This window comes from Podarcis erhardii (assembly GCF_964252035.2).
Source record: "Podarcis erhardii genome assembly, chromosome: 12".
NCBI lineage: Eukaryota > Metazoa > Chordata > Lepidosauria > Squamata > Lacertidae > Podarcis > Podarcis erhardii.
Genome location: NC_138513.1, coordinates 52590459 through 52613798, shown reverse-complemented (window position 1 = coordinate 52613798; position 23340 = coordinate 52590459). Strand labels below are relative to the sequence as shown.

At 43.0% G+C, this 23340-nt stretch overlaps 1 protein-coding gene and 1 long non-coding RNA gene across 3 annotated transcripts in view; one reads left to right on the top strand and one right to left on the bottom strand.

The window, feature by feature from the left end:
- Positions 1–23340, top strand: part of ADCY1 (adenylate cyclase 1) — a 225285-nt gene that overhangs the window by 126803 nt on the left and 75142 nt on the right. For both annotated transcript variants that reach the window (XR_014161498.1, XM_081881792.1), the window contains exon 3: positions 17492–17610. Coding sequence is in view for 1 of the 2 variants with exons in the window: in XM_081881792.1 (XP_081737918.1) it covers positions 17492–17610 (119 nt within the window). In the remaining variant the exon portion in view is untranslated. The remainder of the gene's footprint in view (positions 1–17491; positions 17611–23340) is intronic.
- Positions 11025–23340, bottom strand: part of LOC309352982 — a 65244-nt gene continuing 52928 nt past the window's right edge. The window contains exons 3-4 of the long non-coding RNA XR_014161501.1: positions 17660–17802; positions 11025–11985 (exon numbers count right to left, since the gene is read on the bottom strand). This is a non-coding gene — a long non-coding RNA (uncharacterized lncRNA). The remainder of the gene's footprint in view (positions 11986–17659; positions 17803–23340) is intronic.

Here is a 23340-nt window from a genome sequence, read left to right as displayed (position 1 = left end):
GGAAAATTAAATGCAATGAATTTCTTCCCCCATTAAATTCACAAAATGTTTAGAGGTATGCATACTCCTGTGTCCCCACAGAAAAAAGCACTGGTACTACTCCAAAAAAGTGGTGTTATAAGCCATCAAACCTTGCAAATACACTTTTTCCACTTAGTGTACACTGGAGGGCTGTACTAAGAGCCACCATCTCCCAATTTTTAATATGGGATAATAATGATTGTCTGTTTGTGCACATACAAATAAAAATAAATAAATAAGTAAATAAATAAATAAGTAAATAATAAATATTCCTCTCAAGAAAGAAGACTTGAGCCCTGTCTTTGCATCAGATGTCAAGGAAATAAACAACTATCTGACTTTTAGAAGACATCTTGAAGGTTTAGGGAAGTTTTAAATGTTTGATGTTTTATTCTTTTTTTAATGTTCTGTTGGAAGCCGCCCATAGTGGCTGTGGAAACCTAGCCATATCAGTGGGGTACAAAGAATAATAATAATAATAATAATAATAATAATAATAATAATAATATTTTGCCGCTTCTTCGGCTGCTGTTCGATTGCAGCATTCGCGGAATGAATTTCTCTGTTGGCTTCCATGGCTAGGGACAAAGGTGAGAGTTGTTTCCTAGTTCTGCTGGATCTCTCAGCGGCGTTTGATACCATCGACCATAACATCCTTCTGGACCGTCTTGAGGGGCTGGGAGCTGGGGGCACTGTCATACAGTGGTTCCGCTCTTTCCTCCTGGGCCGTGTTCAGAAAGTGGTGGTGGGGGATGAGTGTTCAGACCCCTGGGCTCTCACTTGTGGGGTGCCTCAGGGTTCTGTCCTCTCCCCCATGCTTTTCAACATTTACATGCAGCCGCTGGGAGAGATCATCAGGAGGTTTGGGCTGGGTGTTCATCAGTATGCGGATGATACCCAGCTCTACCTCTCTTTTAAATCAGAACCAGTGAAGGTGGTGAAGGTCCTGTGTGAGTGTCTGGAGGCGGTTGGGGGATGGATGGCGGCTAACAGATTGAGGTTGAATCCTGACAAGACAGAAGTACTGTTTCTGGGGGACAGGAGGCGGGCAGGTGTGGAGGATTCCCTGGTCCTGAATGGGGTAACTGTGCCCCTGAAGGACCAGGTGCGCAGCCTGGGAGTCATTTTGGACTCACAGCTGTCCATGGAGGCACATGTCAAATCTGTGTCCAGGGCAGCTGTTTACCAGCTCCATCTGGTACGTAGGCTGAGACCCTATCTGCCTGCGGACTGTCTCGCCAGAGTGGTGCGTGCTCTGGTTATCTCCCGCTTGGACTACTGCAATGCACTCTACGTGGGGCTACCTTTGAAGGTGACTCGGAAACTACAACTAATCCAGAACGCGGCAGCTAGACTGGTGACCGGGGGCGGCCGCCGAGACCACATAACACCGGTCTTGAAAAACCTACATTGGCTCCCAGTACGTTTCTGAGCACAATTCAAAGTGTTGGTGCTGACCTTTAAAGCCCTAAACGGCCTCGGTCCAGTATACCTTAAGGAGCGTCTCCACCCCCATCATTCTGCCCGGACGCTGAGGTCCAGCGCCGAGGGCCTTCTGGCGGTTCCCTCATTGCGAGAAGCAAAGCTACAGGGAACCAGGCAGAGGGCCTTCTCGGTAGTGGCGCCCGCCCTATGGAACGCCCTTCCAGCAGATGTCAAAGCGATAAACAACTACCTGACATTCAGAAGTCATCTTAAGGCAGCCCTGTTTAGGGAAGTTTTTAATGTGTGATATTTTACTGTATTTTTGGTTTTTATGGAAGCCGCCCAGAGTGGCTGGGGAGGCCCAGCCAGATGGGCGGGGTATAAATAATAAATTATTATTATTATTATTATTATTATTATTATTATTATTATTATTATTATTGGCATGACCCTGAAAAAGTTCCAGCCCTCCAGTAGGAGGCTGAAACAGATATATACCCAATGCCTGAGCCAAAATTCCACCTGCATCAATAAAGTTTTGGCCATCTTTAATCAAGATTGTTGTCTGCTTGAGTTTATTTTATCACACCTTACTTTAGTCGCTGCCTAGGGGAGGGGGGCACCTGTGACTGGGATAGCAACCGGTTTAACTGAGGAGGCAGCAGCAGCATTTCTCAAGAAACTACAGGATGGATATAGAATCATAGAGTTGTCCCATGCTGGGATTGTACCTGCAGCCATGGCATAATCAGCATCACGCTCTAGCCAACTGAGATATGGGTTGTGGCTGGCAGCAGGACAACTGGGGGTTAGGAAGACGCTCCGTCCACCGCCATGCTGAGTGCCGAGGAGGGAAGCGGGAACGGCGTTAGCGAAAAGCAGCTTCCCCTTTCCACACTGCTCTCCCAGTCTTTGGTCTTGTAGAAAACTTACAGTACATTAATGCCCTGAAATGCTGCCATCTTGTGGGCACTGAAGTAAATTGTGACATTTATGTGCAGTTGCTTTGTTACTGCTGTGCAATGGGCATATGTGTGCATGCTTTTATTTGTTTTTACAAGTGATTTTCATTAGATGTCTTCAAGCTGTCATTTAACACTGACAGAGCTAGGGATGTTTTTATCAGCCTCAAGGGGGGAGGGGGGTGTGCCCACATGTACTTTAAATAACTAGTAAAAAGTTTTATCTTTTTTATTCCTTAACCTTGGCCTTTAAAGTAAAGGTAAAGGGACCCCTGACCATTAGGTCCAGTCGTGGGGTTGCGGCGCTCATCTCACTTTATTGGCCAAGGGAGCCAGTGTACAGCTTCTGGGTCATGTGGCCAGCATGACTAAGTTGCTTCTGGCAAAACAGAGCAGCGCATGGCAGTGGCATAGCGTGGGTTGTCAGCACCCGGGGCAAGGCAAGTAATTTGTGCCCCCTAACCCTGGATTTGCGCCCCCTAACCCTAACCCCCAGATGTTGCGTCCGGTGCGGCCGGCCCCCCTGCACCCCCCACGCTACGCCACTGGCGCATGGAAACGCCATTTACCTTCCCGCAGGAGCGGTACCTATTTATCTACTTGCACCTTTTGGGGTGCTTTCGAACTGCTAGGTTGGCAGGAGCAGGGATTGAGCAACAGGAGCTCACCCTGTCACGGGGATTCGAACCGCCGACCTTCTGATCGGCAAGTCCTAGGCTCTGTGGTTTAACCCAAAGCACGTCCCAACTTGGCCTTTACACATGTGGAAACTCAGGAGGTCACTCAGGGTGGGATAATTAACACATCAACACATTAATACAGGGGCTGCAGTTTATACTGGAAACTGCAAAGTTATACTGGAAACTGCAAAGTTATACTGGAAACTGCAAAGTTATACTGGAAACTGCAAAGTTAGACTGGAAACTGCAAAGTTAGACTCCTCAAGTATCCCATCAGAAGAAACACATTCATCATTTTGAATGTAAGGTTTTTGGATATTTGTTACTCAGTCTGCATTAAGATCATAAAAGATCATAAAAGAACGTGTCCAGAGGAGGGCAACCAAAATGGTCAAAGGCCTGGAAACGATGCCTTATGAAGAACGGCTAAGGGAGCTGGGCATGTTTAGCCTGGAGAAGCTGGGCATGTTTAGCCTGGAGAAGAGGAGGTTAAGGGGTGATATGACAGCCATGTTCAAATATATAAAAGGATGTCACATAGAGGAGGGAGAAAGGTTGTTTTCTGCTGCTCCAGAGAAGCAGACACGGAGCAATGGTTCCAAACTACAAGAAAAAAGATTCCACCTAAACATTAGGAAGAACTTCCTGACAGTAAGAGCTGTTCGACAGTGGAATTTGCTGCCAAGGAGTGTGGTGGAGTCTCCTTCTTTGGAGGTCTTTAAGCAGAGGCTTGACAACCATATGTCAGGAGTGCTCTGATTGTGTTTCCTGCTTGGCAGGGGGTTGGACTCAATGGCCCTTGTGGTCTCTTCCAACTCTATGATTCTATGATTCTATGATTCTATTCTATGATCTTTCTGGTTCCAAGTGTGATCCCTATTGAAAAATTGATCTCCCAAGATCAAGTGTGTGCTTGAAAAACCTGAATCATTCATACCGTCAATCATGGGGGTTGGACTCGATGGCCCTTGTGGTCTCTTCCAACTCTATGATTCTATGATTCTATGATTCTAAGATTCTTGTGTGTGTGTTCTGTTCAATAACTGCAGAATAAAAGAATCTGGAGTTTTTAGCTATAAAGCTTACATGCAACATAAGATGGGTCAGGACATTTGCTCACCTAGGGCAGGATCCTGTTCTCACAGTGGCTGAACCTCTGGGAAGCCTGCAGGCTGACAGGAGCATGAAAGTACTTTGCCCACATATGATTCCCAAAAATGGATATGCAGAGGTATCTTGCCTCTAACAGCAGAGAAAACATAGCCATGATGTCCAGTAGACATTAAAAGCCATTATTAAAAGCCATTATTATTATTATTATTATTATTATTATTATTATTATTATTTTACAAGGTGTGACCGGAAAGTTCGGTGAATGGTCACAGAAATCGAACAGCAAGAAATATTCAAACATACATACCTTACAGACCTTCAAAGTAGGCCCCCTCTGATACAATGCACCGTTGACAGCGTTCATAGAACTGTTGGGAACTTCTAGAGAAGTCCTCTTCTCATACTTCTTTCACTTTCCTCATCACAGCAGCTTTGAAGTGTGAAATGTTGGAAAAATGTGTGCCCTTTCAGCGCAGATTTCAGTTTTGGAAAAAGAAAGAAATCTGGTGGGGCCAGATTGGGAGAATATGGAGGGTGGGACAACTCAGTAACCTCAGTAATGATTTCATGCGGAATATGCAATTCTTCCGCCATCATTGGGACGGACAAACGCCAATCCCGCATCAGTAACTCACGAACTCTGCTGACATTTGCCACAGTTCTGCTCGTTGACAGTCTGCCAGACCAAGGGTCATCTTCAATGGTTTGCCACCCTTCACAGAAATGCTTAAACCACTCATACACCGTGTTTCGAGTTACAGCTTTATCTCCATACACAATTGTGGGTTTCCGATGCTGATTGTATGTTCAAATATTTCTCACTGTCCGATTTCTGTGACCATTCACCGAACTTTCCAGTCATACCTGGTATATATACCGCCCTATACCTGCAGGTCTCAGGGTGGTTCACAGGATAAAATCAGAATATAAAGCCACAAAGTACGTAATCAAAACAACAACAACAACAATAACCCCTCTCCACATACAAACACATTTGAAAAGGGCATAGGATGTCAATCAAATCAACCAAAGGCTTGGCTAAAGAGAAATGCTTTTGCCTAGTGCCTAAAGGTACATAATGAAAATGCTAGGTGAACCACTCTGGGGAGAGCATTACACAGATGGGGAGCCACTGCAAAGAAGGCCCGTTCTCGTGTTGCTAATCTCCGGACCTCTCGTGGTGGAGGCACACGAAGAAGGGCCTCAGAAGTTGACCTTAGGACCCAGGTATAGATCATATGGAAAGAGGCAGTCCTTGAGGTATTGCAGTCCTGAGCCATTTAAGACTTTATAGGTCAAACCAGCACTTTGAATTGAGCCTGGAAGCTAATTGCCAGCCAGTGCAGTCAGACCAGAATCGGTGAAATATGCTCAAACCGTCTTCCTATGGTGAGCAACCTGGCCACTGAATTCTGCACTAGCTGAAGTTTCTGAACTGTCTTCAGATGCAGCGCTAGGTATAATGCATTGCAGAATCTAACCTTGAGGTTATCAGAGCATAGATGACAGCCTTGCCTTGCAGGAAGTTGTCAAATCCTCTTGGAAAGCCATCCATCCAAGGCAGTGGCCACCACTGCCTCCTGCAGAGTGAGTTACATAGTTTAACTTTGTAGTATATAGAAAATTAATTTCTTTTATTGGTCCTGAATCTTCCAATATTTAGCTTCACTGGATGTCCATGAGTTCTAGTGTTATGAGAGAGGGAGAAAAACTGTTCTCGGTCCAGGCATACTTTTATAGACCTCTATCAGGTCGACTCTAACCACAGCCCAGAATAACTAAGGAGATAGTACAAGAATACTTGGGATTCCAAGAGTGAGATCTGCTTATCTGCAATACTCTGATTCGCTTGTGTAACCATCTCATGCATATTCAAATGTTTTTCAAATTCATTCTTTTTTTATGCAGCTCTGAAAGCTCTGTTTTTACTTCAGCCATATCTTTTTTTAATCTCAGCGAGATCTTTCTGCATTGGTTTGTAAGGCACTAGTATTTATATCATTTCCAGCCGCCTCCTCCCCATCTTTTCAATTGGGGCGTTCAAAAAATCTTTTTTCTCCTTCGGGATCTTCTGCACTTCTTTTTCCTTTAAAAATCTTTCTATCTTTCTTATATTATTCTTTTCCTTGCTTTTATATAATTGTCTATAAAAGTCTAAGAATCCTTTTCTAATTTCTTTCGGGTTTTGTATTTCTGTACCGTCAATAATGATTTTATTTACTGTATTCTGTTCCTTTCTTTTCTTAATCTGCCACGCCAGCCATTTTCCTGATTTATTCGCAAATTCAAAATTTCTTTGTTTCATTCTTTTTATATTCCCTTCTACTTCCTTGTTTATCATCATTGCGAATTGTGTTTGTAGGGTCTTTATACTCTGTCTTGTCTTCTCATTATTTGGTTTCTTTATCAATTTTTGTTCATTCTCCATTATCTGTTTTAATATTTCCTTCTTATTCTTCTCTCTGTTCTTATTTTTCAAAGCGTTCTGCTGGATAAAAAATCCACTCATCACTGCTTTGCTGGCGTCCCATACCATGTTCATTTTTGTTCTCTTGTTGCAGTTAGTCAAAAAATACTCTGACAAATGCTTTTGGGCATTTTCAACTACCTTCTGGTCGTCCGAAAGGTAGTCGTTCATTCTCCAACTAAACGTTCTTTCTTCAGAACCCTTTAATTCGAATTTTATTGCACTATGATCTGAAATCACTCTTGGTTGAATTTCAACTTCCGAGATTCTTGGAGTTAGTTCATTTGAGACCCAAATTTGATCTATTCTTGACAGAGATTGATTTGGATCAGAATAGAACGTAAATTGTTTCTCTAGCGGGTGTCTCAGTCTCCAAATATCAATCAGATTGCAATTCTTTATCATTGAAAAGAAAGTCTTAGGTAATTTTCCATCTTTACCCACCCCAGTTGTTTTCAATCTGTCCATTTCCATTGACACCACTCCATTCAGGTCTCCCATTATTATGATTTTCTGATCCATATATTCGAACAGTTTTTCTTCTAGATTTTTGTAAAAGTCTGTCTTGTTTCCATTTGGTGCATAGATCCCGACAATTTTTTTTCCTTCTCCTTGCCACTTTATTTGAACTGCCATAACTCTGCCTTCTTCATCTTTAAAGATTTGTTGAGTTTCAATATTTTTCCTGATATACAAAACTACCCCTCTCTTTTTACTCTTATCTGAAGATACAAATTCATTTCCCAGTCTTTTGTTGATTAAAATTTTTTATGCCTTCTCACCACATGAGTTTCTTGTAGACAGATGATATCCAAATTTTTCTTTTTAAAATGTTGTTCAATTTTATTTCGGTTTTTTTATCGTTAATCCCATTGATGTTCCAAGTCCATAAATTCAACTCCGTTTTAGCCATTTTGAATTCTTTATTATAATTTTTATAATTCGTCTACCTCTTCTTCTTTTTCTTCTCTTCTTCTTCCTTCCTTTTTTCTTTTTCTAACTCCTCCGGATCCACTCCTCCTGCTGCCTCCATTCCTGGTTCCGCTCCTCTTGCTTCTTCGTCCTCGATTCGTAGCTCTTTGTATTTTCTCAAAATTTTTCCTAATTCTTCCAAGCTCATGAGTCTGTGTCTTTTACTTTTGTAAACAAAGGAAATCCCTTCTGGGTATTCCCATCTGAATTCTATGTTATTCTTTTTTAGAATCTGTACTGTTGGTTTATATGGGTCTCTCCGTTTAAGAAGCCTGATCGGGATGTCTTTAAAAATAATTATATAATTTGCTTCGATACTCAGTCTCTTCTCTCTGTACTTTTGGAGAATCTGAAATTTTGGAGAATTTCTCATCTCCCTATCCTTAAAGGTAATCAGGCAGTCTCCTGGAAACTTTCTTGCCTTGGCTGATCTTGTCTTCAGTCGAAATGCACTTTGAACAGATTTTGTCACTTCTTCTATATCCATCTCCATCCATTGTGCAATTTCTTTTATTAATTTCTCTTTAATATTTTCTCCTTGCTGCTCTGGGACAAGTCTCAATCTTAAATTCACTTCTCTCTGCCTGAGTTCATTCATAGAAATCGCATCCCAGACCTCCTCTTGAGTTTTGTTGATTTCTGACATGCCCACCCATATTCTCTCTTCTTCCTTCCTCATCTCCCTCATTTCCACTCTTGTCTTTTTCATTCCCTCTTCCAGGTTCTGTGTCCTCTTATTCACGTCCTTCAGTTGCCCTTTTAACTCATTAACTGTAACATCAATTTTTTTGTCCATTTGGCCCATTCTCTTATCCATTTGTTCCAATTTCACTTCTATATTCTTTTCGCTCTGCTTGATGTTGGAGTTAACCTCTGCAAACATTTTCATAATTTCCCCTTTAAGATCTGACTCTTGTTTTGAACCTCTCCTCTCTGCCGGTGTTCCCCCATCACCTCCTTTCTTTTGTGTATGAGACATTATAATCAAGATCCAAATACTTAATTTACAGTCCACAATAATAAAATGTTCAATCCAGATATACAATCAATAAAATATTTTCCCTCTAATAATGCATAGAATAAGAAAAGTATATAAATAGATCCTCCTCCTAAATTCTCATACACTTAAGTTTATATATCAGTTAATTTATGTAAACATTTTTTTTTCTAAATAGATTTTCCCAATATAGTTTCAACTTGTATGGTGGAACACCTATTAACCTATGAATTTCAACTTTTAAGAGGCCAATCCAACACCAAAGCTTTACTTCCTTTCTTCTTTTTTCTTGCCACCACTTAGGCTAAATCCAATTATTATAGTCCAGTTATTGAATTCCAATATCTATAAATTAGCTGTAACCAATAAAGTCCAATAATTGTATATTGTAATCCAATGGAAGTAATCCAATCAAAATTTCTGAAGGTATTAATAAAAAGATCCAAGGGAGTAAGGGGGTCCAAAGATTCCCAATATATCCAAAAAGGTTGAATAAGGGGAGATGCCCGGAAGGATCTATCCAAAAATAAGCCCAAAAGTTACTGAGGGATCCGTAATTAAGAATGTCAAATTTAAGCTCAGTTAAACAAAACAAGTAGAAGGAAGAAGAAAACAAAGTAGTTTTTTATTAATCCAGACTGTTCCCCCTATTAAAATAAAAATAGAGATGACGAGTAAAAAATAACAGGGAGTAGTTTGTTAGTTCAAATCCTAATTCACAAAGCTCCGGATAATAATCGTGACCTTTATACAGCCTGTTAGGCAGCTCTTTCTCATTTCATTCCACGGAAAAACATAAAAAAGAAAAGGAACCAGTTACGAAGGTAAAGTCTTCTTTCAGATACAATCCTTCCCGTTGTGTTTAAACAGTTAAATTTGTTTGAAAGCAGGGGTAAAAGATAGTGAGACAGTGAATTATGCTGCCTGATATTAACTTTCCGTGTTTTACTTATGGCTGGGTAACTCTATCTTTCCGTTAAAATGGAGGCACAGAAGTTCTACTTTGTTGCGCAGTTGTTTTTTTAAAAAAGTGAAAGTACCGAGAAGTATCCTTTCTTTTTACTTCCTTCAGACCCTTTGTTATATCGAGGGCCTTTTAAAGTCCTAAAATAGTTACCCTCTGCTCCCTCCTTTACCTACTCCCTTCTTATGCAACTCTTTGTTACTTTTAGCAACAGTTTATATGACTTTTAACAAGTTTTTTACGAGGGAGAAGTTCTAGCCGCTTGCTGCGTTATCAACCTCCTCTCCGCGCTCTGCTCTTATTCTTGCGTCGTTCTCCGATTTCAGATGAAAACTGACCTCTTTTTTTCAACTTCTTTTTCCAAAGCCTTCCTTTTATATACTCCAATTGTAATTCCAAAGTCCAAATTTGGCTTAGATCCTTTGTTTTTGAGAATCGATCACTCGCCCTGCGAGCCTGGGGCTGCGTTCTCGAGGGTGAGACAATGGCTTCCCCGGTGCCTGCTTTCTCCGCCCGCCGTTCTCTTCGCTCCTGTTACGGAGTTACCTGGCGACCTGCAAATGGCTCCGCTAGGCTCCTGACCCTCTGGTTTCCCTCCAGAGGGGTTTTGGGGGGTCTGTGGCTCGACCGGAAATCCTCCAAAATCCAGAGGCTTTCAACCTGTGTGCCTCAGCACCCTCAGGGGTGCCATGGGATGGCTCTCCTCTTTCTCTCCCTCTTCATGCCTGGATATCTGCAAATCTCTCCGCCCTCCCTCCCTCACCACCTGAATCCTTCTCCTTCTGCTTTCTGCCTTCCAGTCATGTCCCAGATTCCTCCTTCCCATCCACTCTCCATTTCTGGAAAGGCCTTGGCTGTGAGGAGCAGCCAGTGCAAAGTGGGAAGTTTGCCTTATTAATTGTGGCAGGGAAGGGTGGAGGCTGAGGTTTCTCCAGAAAGAGAGGGGTGAGAGGGCTGCTCTGGTGCCTGACTTCTGCTCACAAGGAAACAGCAAGAGCCTATGCCAGCACCTGGATGGCTAAAGCTGAGCATGGGGGTGGGGTTTGAGGGGGGGCTGCTGTTAGTGGGAAAGGGTTTTCATCCCTGCTCTGGACAAAGGGTTGTTTTCATCCCTTCTCCTTCCAAGCAAAGCCTAACTGTGTGTGATCACAATGGTACCGGACTGTTCTACAGGGAGTGCAAGATGCTGTTAGGCCCCCTAGTAGGTCTGATCATTATTCCTTTACTTCAGTTTTTCTAGCTCTTCAAAATGGAGCCACCAGGTCTCTTTGCTAGATTGCAAAGCCATTCAAAAGAATATCCAGCACTTTCTCCCAGAACTTAGTAAGTATGTTGTTGTTTAGTCGTTTAGTCATGTCCGACTCTTTGTGACCAGAGCACGCCAGGCACTCCTGTCTTCCGCTGCCCCCCGCAGTTTGGTCAAACTCATGCTTGTAGCTTCGAGAACACTATCCAACCATCTCGTCCTCTGTCGTCCCCTTCTCCTTGTGCCCTCCATCTTTCCCAACATCAGGGTCTTTTCCAGGGAGTCTTCTCTTCTCATGAGGTGGCCAAAGTATTGGAGTCTCAGCTTCAGGATCTGTCCTTCCAGTGAGCACTCAGGGCTGATTTCCTTCAGAATGGATAGGTTTGATCTTCTTGCAGACCATGGGACTCTCAAGAGTCTCCTCCAGCACCATAATTCAAAAGCATCAATTCTTCGGCGATCAGCCTTCTTTAAGGTCCAGCTCTCACTTCCATACATCACTACTGGGAAAACCATAGCTTTTGCTATATGGACCTTTGTTGGCAAGGTGATGTCTCTGCTTTTTAAGATGCTGTCTAGGTTTGTCATTGCTTTTCTCCCAAGAAGCAGGCGTCTTTTAATTTCATGACTACTGTCACCATCTGCCATGATCATGGAGCCCAAGAAAGCAAAATCTTCCCCTTCTATTTGCCAGGAGGTGATGGGCCCAGTGGCCATGATCTTCATTTTTTTGATGTTGAGGTTCAGACCATATTTTGCGCTCTCCTCTTTCACCCTCAATAAAAGGTTCTTTAATTCCTCCTCACTTTCTGCCATCAAGGTTGTGTCATCTGCCTATCTGCATATTAGTAAGTATAGAACACTCTAAAAACATGTTTCAAATAGGCATTGGCCTTATTACATCTGCAACAAAGAGCTACTTTAGCTACTCTTTTTTTATACAAACACAAAGAAGTCCAGTAAATTCTAAGTATTATTTTCTGTTGTATAAGTCTTAATTTAAGATCCATCGATACCTTTGATACTGAGGCTAAAACACTTTCCCACTGTCTGGGTCATCTTGAAAGTTCCAGTTCTTTGTTCCAATCATTTCTTAGCATCCGTATATCAAACTTCATATTTACATTTTTCTTTCAATCTATTAATCAAATCAAGAAATATAATTATCCATATTTAAAGATATGAATCATATTCAGTAATAATATTTGTGGATAAGAATGTCAGGGAACTGCCATCGGAGCCAGAGGCGGAGGGAAGGCTCCAGAGGGATGCCGGAGAGGGTCCCAGTAGGGAGAGAGGCAGCCCATCCACTGGGGAAGGAAATCAGCATAGCACCAGTGGAGGAGGGGGCCAGTTGGGGGAATCGGAGAGAAGGCTCCAGGACTCCTTGCCGGAGACCAGCAGGGAGAGCATGGGTCCTCCGCTGCCCACACCCTCCTTGCGCAGAAGACTTCCGCGCAGGGAGAGTAGGAGGAGACTGGGCGTCAAAGAACTTCTTTGCTGGAAGAAGTTCAAGAAACACCCACTGACGGATTCTGCCAGCGATTGAGACAGCCACGGATGGGTGGCTGTCCGGACAGAAAGGGTTCACCCAGGTAACTCAGCCAGGTGTGGCGCCAACTTACGCACAAGCAACCCCCTAGAACCATTACAAAGAATCTATCATATGTATTTAAATCCAAGTTGTTTGCCTGGCTGCTGTGCCCGCTGATCGGCAGCCAAGCTCTCTCGTTTCCCTGCTCGTTATGCCCCTCCTCCTCACTGCCAGCTGCCCCCACCATCCCTTGCCATGCCTTTCTCTGAGGGCAGACCCTGGCAAAATGTCCCGGCTGTTGGCAGAGAAAACACTTCCTGGTCATTTTCCCCTCCTTTTTGCGCACCTCGCCGGAGTTTGAAACCCCGTGCGCGCGCGCGCCTCCAATTTCCATTGGCTCCGCTGCCTGGGAAGGTTGCTCCGGCATTTCAGGAATGCGGTTGTCATGCCAACGCTCTGCTCTCCCTTCCCGCCTCTCTAGAGCGCGTGCCTCTTGGCTTACTCCAACCGCCAGCGCCATTTTAGTCAGCTGATCCATCGATTGCGGGCGGGGCGAGCGGGAAAGTCCGTCCTTTACCGAAGGGGCTAAGCCTTCCTCAAACAGCATCTGAATTGGTTCCGAACCCAGTTCCCACCCAAGTTTGTGGGTTAGCATCGAAAACCGCGACCAGTAGTCTCTAACTGATTGGCTCCCTTGTTTGCAGGCCATCAGTTCTCTGCGCGCCACGCTCTGCTCCACTTCACTCGAAAACATGTGGTCCATGGCGCTAAAAAACTTCCTCAGGTCTTTTAAGGCAGCATTTTCCGATGCCATTAAGGGTCTGACCCAATCCCTGGCGCCGTCTTGAAGATGCCCTATCACATAGGCCACCCTCGCCCCATCGTCCACAAAGTCATCATACTGCAGGTCCAGCGCGTACTGCACCTCTGTCTTAAAAGCATTATAGTCTCTCGGATTGCCCCCAAACTTATGCACCAATCCTGGTACCTTGCTTGCAATGGGGGTGGGTTTCCCCTGGGCATCCTGAGTCCGCCTTTCATCTAGCCTCGCCGCTAGTAAAGCCAGCTGTTGCTCCAAATCTCTGTTTCTCTCCTCCAGAGTTGGTCCTCCCCTGGCTCCCTCTCCGGCGCCTGCTCCTCCAGTCTGACTCATGATGCCTCCTCTGCACAAGCAACGTCAAGGACTGACGGATTGCTGTAATGGGGTTTGGGGTTGCTTGTGCGTAAGGCACAAACTGCTCCAAGCTGAGTAGTTTGGTTAATACTTTCCCCTGGCTGGACAGTCAGTACTCCGTGACTGTCTCAATTACTGGCAGAATCCGTCAGTGGGCGTTTCCTGAATTTCTTCCAACATAAAAGTTCTTTGACACCAAGTCGCCGCCTAGCTTCTCTGCGCGGAAGCTTTCTGCGCAGAGTGGGCGTCCCAAGAGGAGGTCCTGTGCTCTCCCCGCTGGCTTCACTGGAAGAGTCCTGGAGCCTTCCCTCCGAAGCTCCCTCAGCCCCCCCCTCTCCCTGGCATCACGCCTATCTCCTTCCCCAGCGGAAGCTCCCCCTCTCTCCTTGCTGGTTCCCTCTCCAGCGTCATTAGGGAGCCTTACCACCACCCTTGGCTCCGATGGCAGTTCCCTGACAATATTACTTCCAGAATGTGTTGGCATTGCTCACAAAGTCCCCTCTTCGCTGTCAAAATATTGAGAGTAATTCCAAGCCTTAAGGATAAGTTTCCTAGCTGGCAATAATTTAGATACAATATTGTCCAGTCCTTGAAAATACTTAAACAAAGCTTGTTCTGGAATTCTTCCCAGACTGTCTTCATAAGTTGATGCAGTAATGGCAGAGCGCTTCAGAGTTTGCCTATTTTCTTTGCTTTCTTTTCTCTTTTCCGTCTGTGGATGTATTTACCATAATGGTGGAGACTTGTTTGCGATGCAAAGTGGAAAGAGAGAAGGGGACTGCTGCAAGAGATTTGTCAATGTTTTCAGGTTCTGCAGGGGATGTTAAACTTATTGTAGATTTGATTGTACAGTGGTACCTCGGGTTACATATGCTTCAGGTTACAGACGCTTCAGGTTACAGACTCCGCTAACCCAGAAATAGTACCTCGGGTTAAGAACTTTGCTTCAGGATGAGAACAGAAATCGCGCGGTGGCAGCGGGGGGCCTTATGAGCTTGGTCCTGATATTTTTATGCAAAATTTTGCTGGAAACAGTGTGAAATTTTCCAGTTGCCAGGCTTTGGGGAATTTCCCCCCCTTGCAATTAAACTTCTTGGGTGAAATCTGAGAAAATTATATCTTGCTGTCCTCCCATACAAAGGGTGAAGAAAGAGACATTTGACGGAAAATACTTAGGATCTTGTCTCTTACATTAGTTCACAGAAATTGAGCAATTGTAATGTTGGAATGAGTCACAGTTTTCCATCTTGTTACCAGTATAATCTTGACTTGGTTTATTTCATATATATATATATATATATATATGCAGGTTTTGGTGTCCTCGGGTGTCTTCCCGTGTAAAAGTTTTACACGGGAAGACACCCGAGGACACCAAAACCTGCATTCCTGTACCCGTGAAAATCTACGAAAGCATATATATATATATATATATTCCATATAGAAAGTTACTTTTGTTACGCAACAATTATATTCCAATTCAACCAAACTAGTGACTTCCCACTCTCCCAACATCAATGTTTATAACCCAAATTACATACAATCACATTTTAAGGTTCCATCTTATCTAATTTCATTCTCTCTAACATGTTTCTTAATACGTTCTGTTATTTTCTTACACTTCAAACCCCACTGTGGTATTCACATAAGGGAAATAACTTTTTACCGTATTTTTTGCACCATAACACTCACTTTTTTCCTCCTAGAAAGTAAGGGGAAATGTCTGTGCGTGTTATGGAGGGAATGCCTACGGGTGACATGCCTATGGATTTTCCTCCTCTAAAAACTACGTGCGTGTTATGGTCGGGTGCGTGTTATACAGCGAAAAATACGGTATATAGATCAGTGTATTCCAGTCTTCTTTAAAATATTCTAAATTTGTATCTTTTATCAATGCTGTCAATTTTGCCATCTCTGCATATTCCAAGATTTTCATCAGCCATTCTCCCTTTGAGGGTCTTCTCTTCTCCTTCCATTTCTGTGCATAGAGATTCCTTGCCACTGCAGCCACATACATACAGTAAATACTGCTGAGGCTTTTTTGGGGATTTCGCTGTCTAGTATCCCCAGCAGGAAGGATTCTGGCCTCTTAGGAAAAGTCACTTTATTTCCCCCCCTTAATTTCATTAATATCATGTCCCCAAAGGTCTTTGCTTTTCTGCAGGTTCACCACATATGATAGAATGACCCCTTACATTTCCAATTAATTTCTCATAATTTTCACATAAACCTACTTCAAAGTTTGACCTTTGTTCTGCAAATCCATTTTTAAAATCTTTTTTTTAATATAGATTTCATTTAATTTATGATATTGGAACCAGTTACCCACTGAGTTCACATTACCCACTGAACTCACATTCATTGTCCTGAAAACTCTTTAATTCTCTTTATATAGCCCATTTGCATTGCATATTTGTTTATGTGCTCAAATATAGTTATCACCTCCATTGGTGATAACTATAAGGAGGTTTTATGTTCCAGAAGACTTTTAGTTCTCCTCCACACCTCCATCAGACTCCTTGATTTGTTTGATTTTAATGCTTTGATTTTCCAGCAGAGATAGCAGCTTTTAAAAGAAGTCTTCCATAAGTGCTTCTCTTTGTGAAGGAGGGCATCTGATGCCAATTACTCTTTACTTGGGATTCCAAGAGTGAGATCTGCTTATCTGCAATACTTTGATTCGCTTGTGTAACCATCTCATGCATATTCAAATGTTTTTCAAATTCATTCTTTTTTTATGCAGCTCTGAAAGCTCTGTTTTTACTTCAGCCATATCTTTTTTTAATCTCAGCGAGATCTTTCTGCATTGGTTTGTAAGGCACTAGTATTTATATCATTTCCAGCCGCCTCCTCCCCATCTTTTTTTGGCTCAGCCATTGCTTGCACAGTTGGGTTTGTTTCTTACTTAATTCTGGTATTCATAGTGCTCATAATTAATCCTCTTCAAGATTAGGGGTAACGTGGAATAGGAAAGGAAATATTTACCCAAGTAGTGAAAGTCTTTGTTCACACAGTCTGGTAACTTAGCTGTCCCGAAAATACTTAGCAGACAGGAGAGGGGAGTCAGTGCTCATGGTGCCTTGTCCAGGCCAGAAGGGTTAATTTTCTGATACTTACCACAACATGTATCAATGAAAGACAGCAACATGTCATTGGTAAAAACGAGTATTTGGCACTTTGTCGTTGGAGCTTTTGGATACTACTGTGTATCAGATTTCATATATCTGTTATGTCATATATACGTGTAAACAAGTCTACACAAGGAGAAGTACATTATGTAGCGCTGGCAGGAGGGAAAATATAATAGTTAATTTCAAGGTCACAACCTCATATTCCTAAGAGACAGTATCAGACCAGACGCTAGAGCAACCTTTCGCAACCTTGGGTCCACAGATGTTTGACTACAACTTCCATAATTCCTGACCACTGATCCTGATAGCTAGGAAGGATAGGAGTGCAGTCCAAAAGCATTTTGGAGCCCAGGATTGAGAAAGACTGCTCTAGAGGCTCAGTTTGAACATGCAGATTTCTGGAGAGGAGATGGAAGCTGCTGTGCTTCTTCCCCCAGTTCTGCTGCTGCTGTGCTCTCTGGGGCTGAGTTGTGGTTTGGTTTGGCTTAGCATGTCACCTGATTCCAGGTTTGTGGTTGGTCTGCTCCAGACAAAGAACAAGACATGGTTACAGCTTATGGTGTGTCTAGAGTGAAATAAACCACGCCCCCAAGTTCAGATGATGGACTAATGCCAAACCTAAGCTACCTGGCTTAGACTTAGGTAGCAAGGCAGCAGGACCATTTTAGATGCTTGAGGTTTTTCTAATTGGGATTCCTTGCTTGATTTTATGTGTCGATGTTATCCTGCATACAAATTTGATCAGATGAACTATTCAAGCTTAATAGCAGTTTTGACAACTATGCTTTTGTTTTTGTTTAACTTTTAGGAGCGACTTCTGATGAGTCTTTTGCCCAGGAATGTTGCCATGGAAATGAAGGAAGATTTCCTGAAGCCACCTGAAAGGATTTTCCATAAAATTTACATTCAGAGACATGACAATGTTAGGTAGGACTGATGCTAGCTTGCAAAATGTAAAGTCTTGCAGACATCTCACATGCACATATAGTGAAGGGTCGTCTTAGCTGATTCTTCTGGGACTGTAGCAGTTCAAAGGATGGAGTGGCGGCTTTGCTTCTAATTCATTGAAGGGGAGAGGAGTGAAGGCACAGGCACAAGCTGAGGTGCTCCAGAATAGGTCTGAATCAGTAAAAAAAAATTCTAATTATTATTAGGGGAATACCGTATTTTTCACCCTATAGGACGCACTGGCCCATAGGACGCACCTAGTTTTTTGGGGGGGAAATAAAGAAAAAACAATTTATTCCCCCCCCCCAGGGCTCCCTAGGCTGCGGATATCTGTCTGAAGTGCGGGGCGCTCTGCTTCAACGCGCACCGCGCTCCGGGCAGCAGGCTGCTATCTGCAGCCTAGGGAGCCCTGCGGGAACTCCCGTCGGCTCCCCAGGCTTGCTGATAGCTTCCTGAAGCACCGACCCCTCTCGCTCTCCAAGCTTCAGCGAAAGCCTGCATTCGCCCCATAGGACGCACACAGATTTCCCCTTCATTTTTGGAGGGGGAAAAGTGCGTCCTATATGGCGAAAAATACAGTAAGTTTTCTTTCAAAGCTATGAACCTCGCTTTCTGCATGCAGAGCATGCAGCACAGTGCCCTAGTGCAGCCCCAGCCCCACAGACCATCTCTGGAAGTAGCCCAGAAACCCACTACAATATTCCTGGCCCTGTTTTGGATCCCAAATGCCATTTGGAATAGAAACTCACCCTGTCCCCATGCCAAGCATCATCAGTGTAGCGTTTTTGCTCACATACAAAGGCATATACCGTATACAGGCCTTGGTCCTGTAAACCTAAAGGAGCATCTCCACCCACATCGTCCAGCGCCGAGGGCCTTCTGGCAGTTCCCTCACTGTGAGGAGTGAGGTTACAGGGAACCAGGCAGAGGGCCTTCTAGTGGTGCCCGCTCTCCTATTTTTAAAAGACTTCTTAAGGCAGCCCTGTTTAGGGAAGTTTTTAATATTTAATGCAGTATTGTTTTTAACATTCAATTGGGAGCTGCCCAGAGTGGCTGGGGAAACTCAGCCAGATGGGTGGGGTATAAATAATATATTATTATTATTATTATTATTATTATTATTATTATTATTATTATTCCTATCTCTGCTAAAACAAATCAACTGAAACAGCCCTTGTTTAACTTGTTTATAGGTAATGATCCTGATATGTACCACTTCTGTATCAAACCACCCATCTATTCTGTACACAGGATTTGAGTTCTTCTTTCTTCTTTTGTTTTCCTAAGGTTCTTTTTATGAAGGTTGTTCTGCTGAATTTTACTTTATGGCTGCATAGAGCTCCCAGTTAGAATTATTTGCAGCTGTTGTTTTGTTTACTCACAGCGAACTCTCTCTGTGGTTTGGTTCTCAAAGTCTTTGAACTTAAATCTATTTGTTTTATGCAAAAAGAATACAGGAAAGAATTCTTATAATCGCCTCTGCTCCCAGGAGTAAAGCTGCAAAGACCATGGAAGCCTCAGAGCACCATATCAAGAGAGAAAGATCAAGGAGCTAAAAGCTGACATGAAAACTGGAACCAGAATAATTGCCCAAGAAGATATAGACAGGAGCCTATATATTTCAATCTAATCATGAATATGTGTGTCAGAGTTTCACATGTATATGCCCATAAAAAAAATTTGGAATTGGTTTAAAACATCAATCTAAAGAGAACTTGAAGTCCATCTGACCTCTGAAAGCTGTGCTCCTTAATCCGAAGTTGCTCAACAGGGAGGAAAAGACACTCTGAACCTGCTGAGAAACAGTCTGAAAACAATCCCTTCACATCTTCCAGAATTCAGTCCTAGTATTGCAAATAGATTCTGGGGCTGATCAAGTTTACAGGACCATTTGCAGCTATCCCCACCACCACAGGAACCCAGATCACCAGCAGTTCTCTGCTTGAGATAATGGCTTTTCGAGAGCAGCAAGGAATAACTCCGGGTGCAACAGTGGGAAGTCCAGGAACATATGAATTCAGGAGCTGGATCTCTTTTCCTTGTTTGCAAACACACTGTGTAAAACTTTTATCTGCTGAATTTCTGCCTATTCTACTGGTGCTATACACAGGAACCTTATCAGATAATAGAGGCTAGCTGTAAAATTGACCCTTTAGATTGACCCTGTTTTATTTCAGAATTTTTGAGATGGCAATATATAGTGAATCCCTGCTCACCCTGTCAGCTGCCTCCAGAACCATGCATTTCATTCTTGGCTGTCGCCAGCATTTCACATGCCACCTACCCAGCTGTCTTCACAGTTTGTGTCCTGAAAAGCCACCCAATATTACCACCCTATCTCCTTCCCTCCCAGCCATTGGCCTCAGGAGCCCGGAAAGGTTCCTGGCCCCGGCCTCCACCAGCCATGCTTGCACCTACCTAGTCCACATCCAGGAATCAACACTCGGCTGTTGATGTTCTATGGCTTAAACGTCAGCTTGACATACAAAAATAAAGAAGGTGGAGCTTTTCCTTGCATGGAGTTAGAAGTCATGCATTGAGATACGCTTGTTTAATTTCTGCATGTTTTGATTCCATTAAAGCACAGCAGCAAAACCAGTAGAGAACTGCTGGCAATCTTAAAAGTAAGTCCCATTGCAGCCAGTGTTCCTCCCTTCTGAGTCAGCTGGTTTGAGATGCCAGCTGAGGGATAGCATGGGATGGCATTAGATAAAGCAGTCTAGCCAATGAAAACTTACACCATAAATGAGCGTTTTAGGCTTTAAGTGGCCCAAGACTCTTGAGTTGTGTTTGCTGCAATAGCTACCCTCTGGAAAAGGTTTAGGATGAGATACAGGATATTTTTAGTAAGTCTGCAGCTGTTATATGCATGGCAGTTACCCATCTTTTCAGTTAGAGGGGATGCAAGGAGCTCTTTCCTGACTCCCGGATTATGAGCATCCAATTTCCCCAGGAAATCAAAATAGTGGCAGAAGTTTCTCTCTTAGGAACAGATGCAGCAGTAAAGGTGAAATCACATACAACATATGGTTTCTCCCACAGCATAACTTACATAAATAGGATGCAGATGATGCTCTGGAAGAATTATTGTGGTTGGCCATGATGTGATGGTTTTCCAAACTTTGAAAACTGCTTCTCTCTTCAGTGTCCATGATAATATTCATCATTAACATGTAAGAGCTGCATAGCTGGGATTTAAGCCGGCTACAATAATGGGCAAATCATAAATTACACAAAACCACATCTTGATAGTTGAGAGGATAAAACTAGAAAGATGTGTGTGGTGAACTTTATTAACCTCTCTGCTGGGTTTCTTTGCCAATGCTATATAAGTATATATAATGTGAGTTTACTGTGCATATTTTAAAATGTGTTTTCTCTCTAATTTTCCCGCACCAGAGAACTTTTGTTAAGTAGCTAAAGGGCTAAAATTGCATGTTACAGCACAGCCTTCTGTACCATTTCTGTAGTATTTGCCCAGTAGCTGCTTCTTTACTGCAAACAAAGTAGCCTTGTGAGAGATTTGCAGTGGAAAAATATGGCTTGCCACTTTCCCCCTGAAATCTCCCTCACATTATTTCCCCCTATGTGCCTCCTGCCTCATGTTTATGAGGTGAGCATTTATCTGTATGGAACACCAATGGGGTAAAAGTGCCTGGAGGAAGGATTACAGTAAAAGTGGCAGGAAGAAAGGAAGTTGCTGCATATGACCCCCCCCCCGCCTGGTCTTGCCTACGGAGGTGGTTGGCTAGTGCTAAACGTCGCTGCATTATAATGTGTACTTAGGCCCTTAGTCTGCAAGTCCGGCTCCTCTATTTCAAAGTGTCCCCTTCAGGATGGTATGCAACTTATCCCTGCTGCAAGGTACTCCGATGTTCAGCACTGCAGGACAGCCTTGTGCTGGCTTCTGGTTCTGCCCTGCCTTAATGGAGGCAGCCCCCATGACAGCAGGAGAAAGTAGGAGGGTAATTATCCTTTCAAATTCCCCCCAGGGATGGTGTACGGGCTTCACTTGCAGTTCATTTCAGTACCTGGCTTTCACTTTGGCATGGAATGCAGGGGCCAGGGAAGCATTGAGTGCAAAAGCACTTTGCCTGCCGAAAACCTTCCAATGCCGCCATTAAGAAGCAGAGGTTCTCCTGTTAATTAGAGCTTAATTGGACTAAAGTGCAGGTGTGTGCTAGAAGAGATGAGATCACAAACTGTGGAACAAACCAACTGCAAGGATTTTAAGGTTTGAATTTGAGATAAGACTTCATTCGGTGCAAAAGATGATGGGGCGGGGAGCCTACGGTTTGTTTGTTTGTTTGTTTAAAGTTTTTCTCTCTACAGTTATGATTCAGCAACCCTCCCCTGAATGTTAGTTCAAATTATACTTGTACAAATGAGGATGGAAGAAATTGGATTAAAAATATGGATGATAACATCAAAAGGAACTGTGTGTGTAAAAAAGGGGGAAAGGGAGGGAAGCTCTATTTTGCAAAAGTATTACAATGGAAACATACAGCTGACACTTCACCATCCTTTATTATCTACAAAGTGAATTGAATAACGCTAAGAGGACTTGGAATTTAATTTAATTTAATTTAATTTAATTTAATTTAATTTAATTTAATTGGAAGGATAATTGGCCATATATCTCCCCCTGGAAGGATGAAAGGAGTCTGTGAGCTGCCAAGGAACTGATAAGGTTCTATATTGAGTCATCTGCAATATATCTGACTCTTCTTCCCAGGCGAGGAGAAAAAATAGTGACAACAGTTTATTTACCAAGGCAGAGCGACTTTTGCATCTGTTGTTAAAGTTCTCGGTGCAAAACAATGAAGCACAGGACGGAGCGATGGAGAAACTTCTGGAACAACAATGGGATATTATCTCCACCCAAGGCACGATGTATAGCAGTAACAAACAGGGGAAAGAAAGACATAACATCTTACAAGGACAGAAAGAAACACCACGGACAGAATAATTGCTGCACACAGGAAGAACAAGGATATAGTTTGAGTCCCTCACTTGAAGTTTCATAAATCATTTAGTGTGTCAACACAAATAGAAGTTATTAATACTGCAGTTGTTGTATAAGGGATTATCATTATAACTAGAATGTAATTGAAACTAATAAGATTTTGGACCGCAGAAATAAAGAGAACCAGAAAGCCATCAAATCTAGCATCTGGGGGGCCACTTTAAATAAATTATATAATTTGGTATTTAAATGATTGGTATTAATAATTGTATTATAAACTGGCATTGTTATAATAAGGCTGATTGGAATGTAATTGAAAACTAATTAAAATTTATCGGGGGGGGGGGAGGACAGCCTCGTGCCGACACACTCTCTGATCAGGGAGATCTGATCAGATCTTGCTCATTAACTGAACAGCTGTGGCTCACTTGTCCCTCAAGGAAGAGGCAGGACAAGACCTGGAGGAGAGGAGGGAGCCCATGAGGCGAAAACAGAGAACTGTGTGTGAGGGGTATGCTGAAGGAGGCAGATTTGGATCGACGTTCAGACTGTAAACTAGTTTGAAGTTTAAAGCCCAATTTTCAAAGTATCCTTTTAATGCAAACCCTTTTCTCTTTAGATGAGAGCAGGTTGGTGAGAGTTGAGGGTATTTGTATGCTTCTAGTTTGGGAAGCCCCCTATCGCTGCTGTCGTTAGAAGACTGGGAATGTGATTTGGCACCCAAGTTATAAGCAATGGCTACG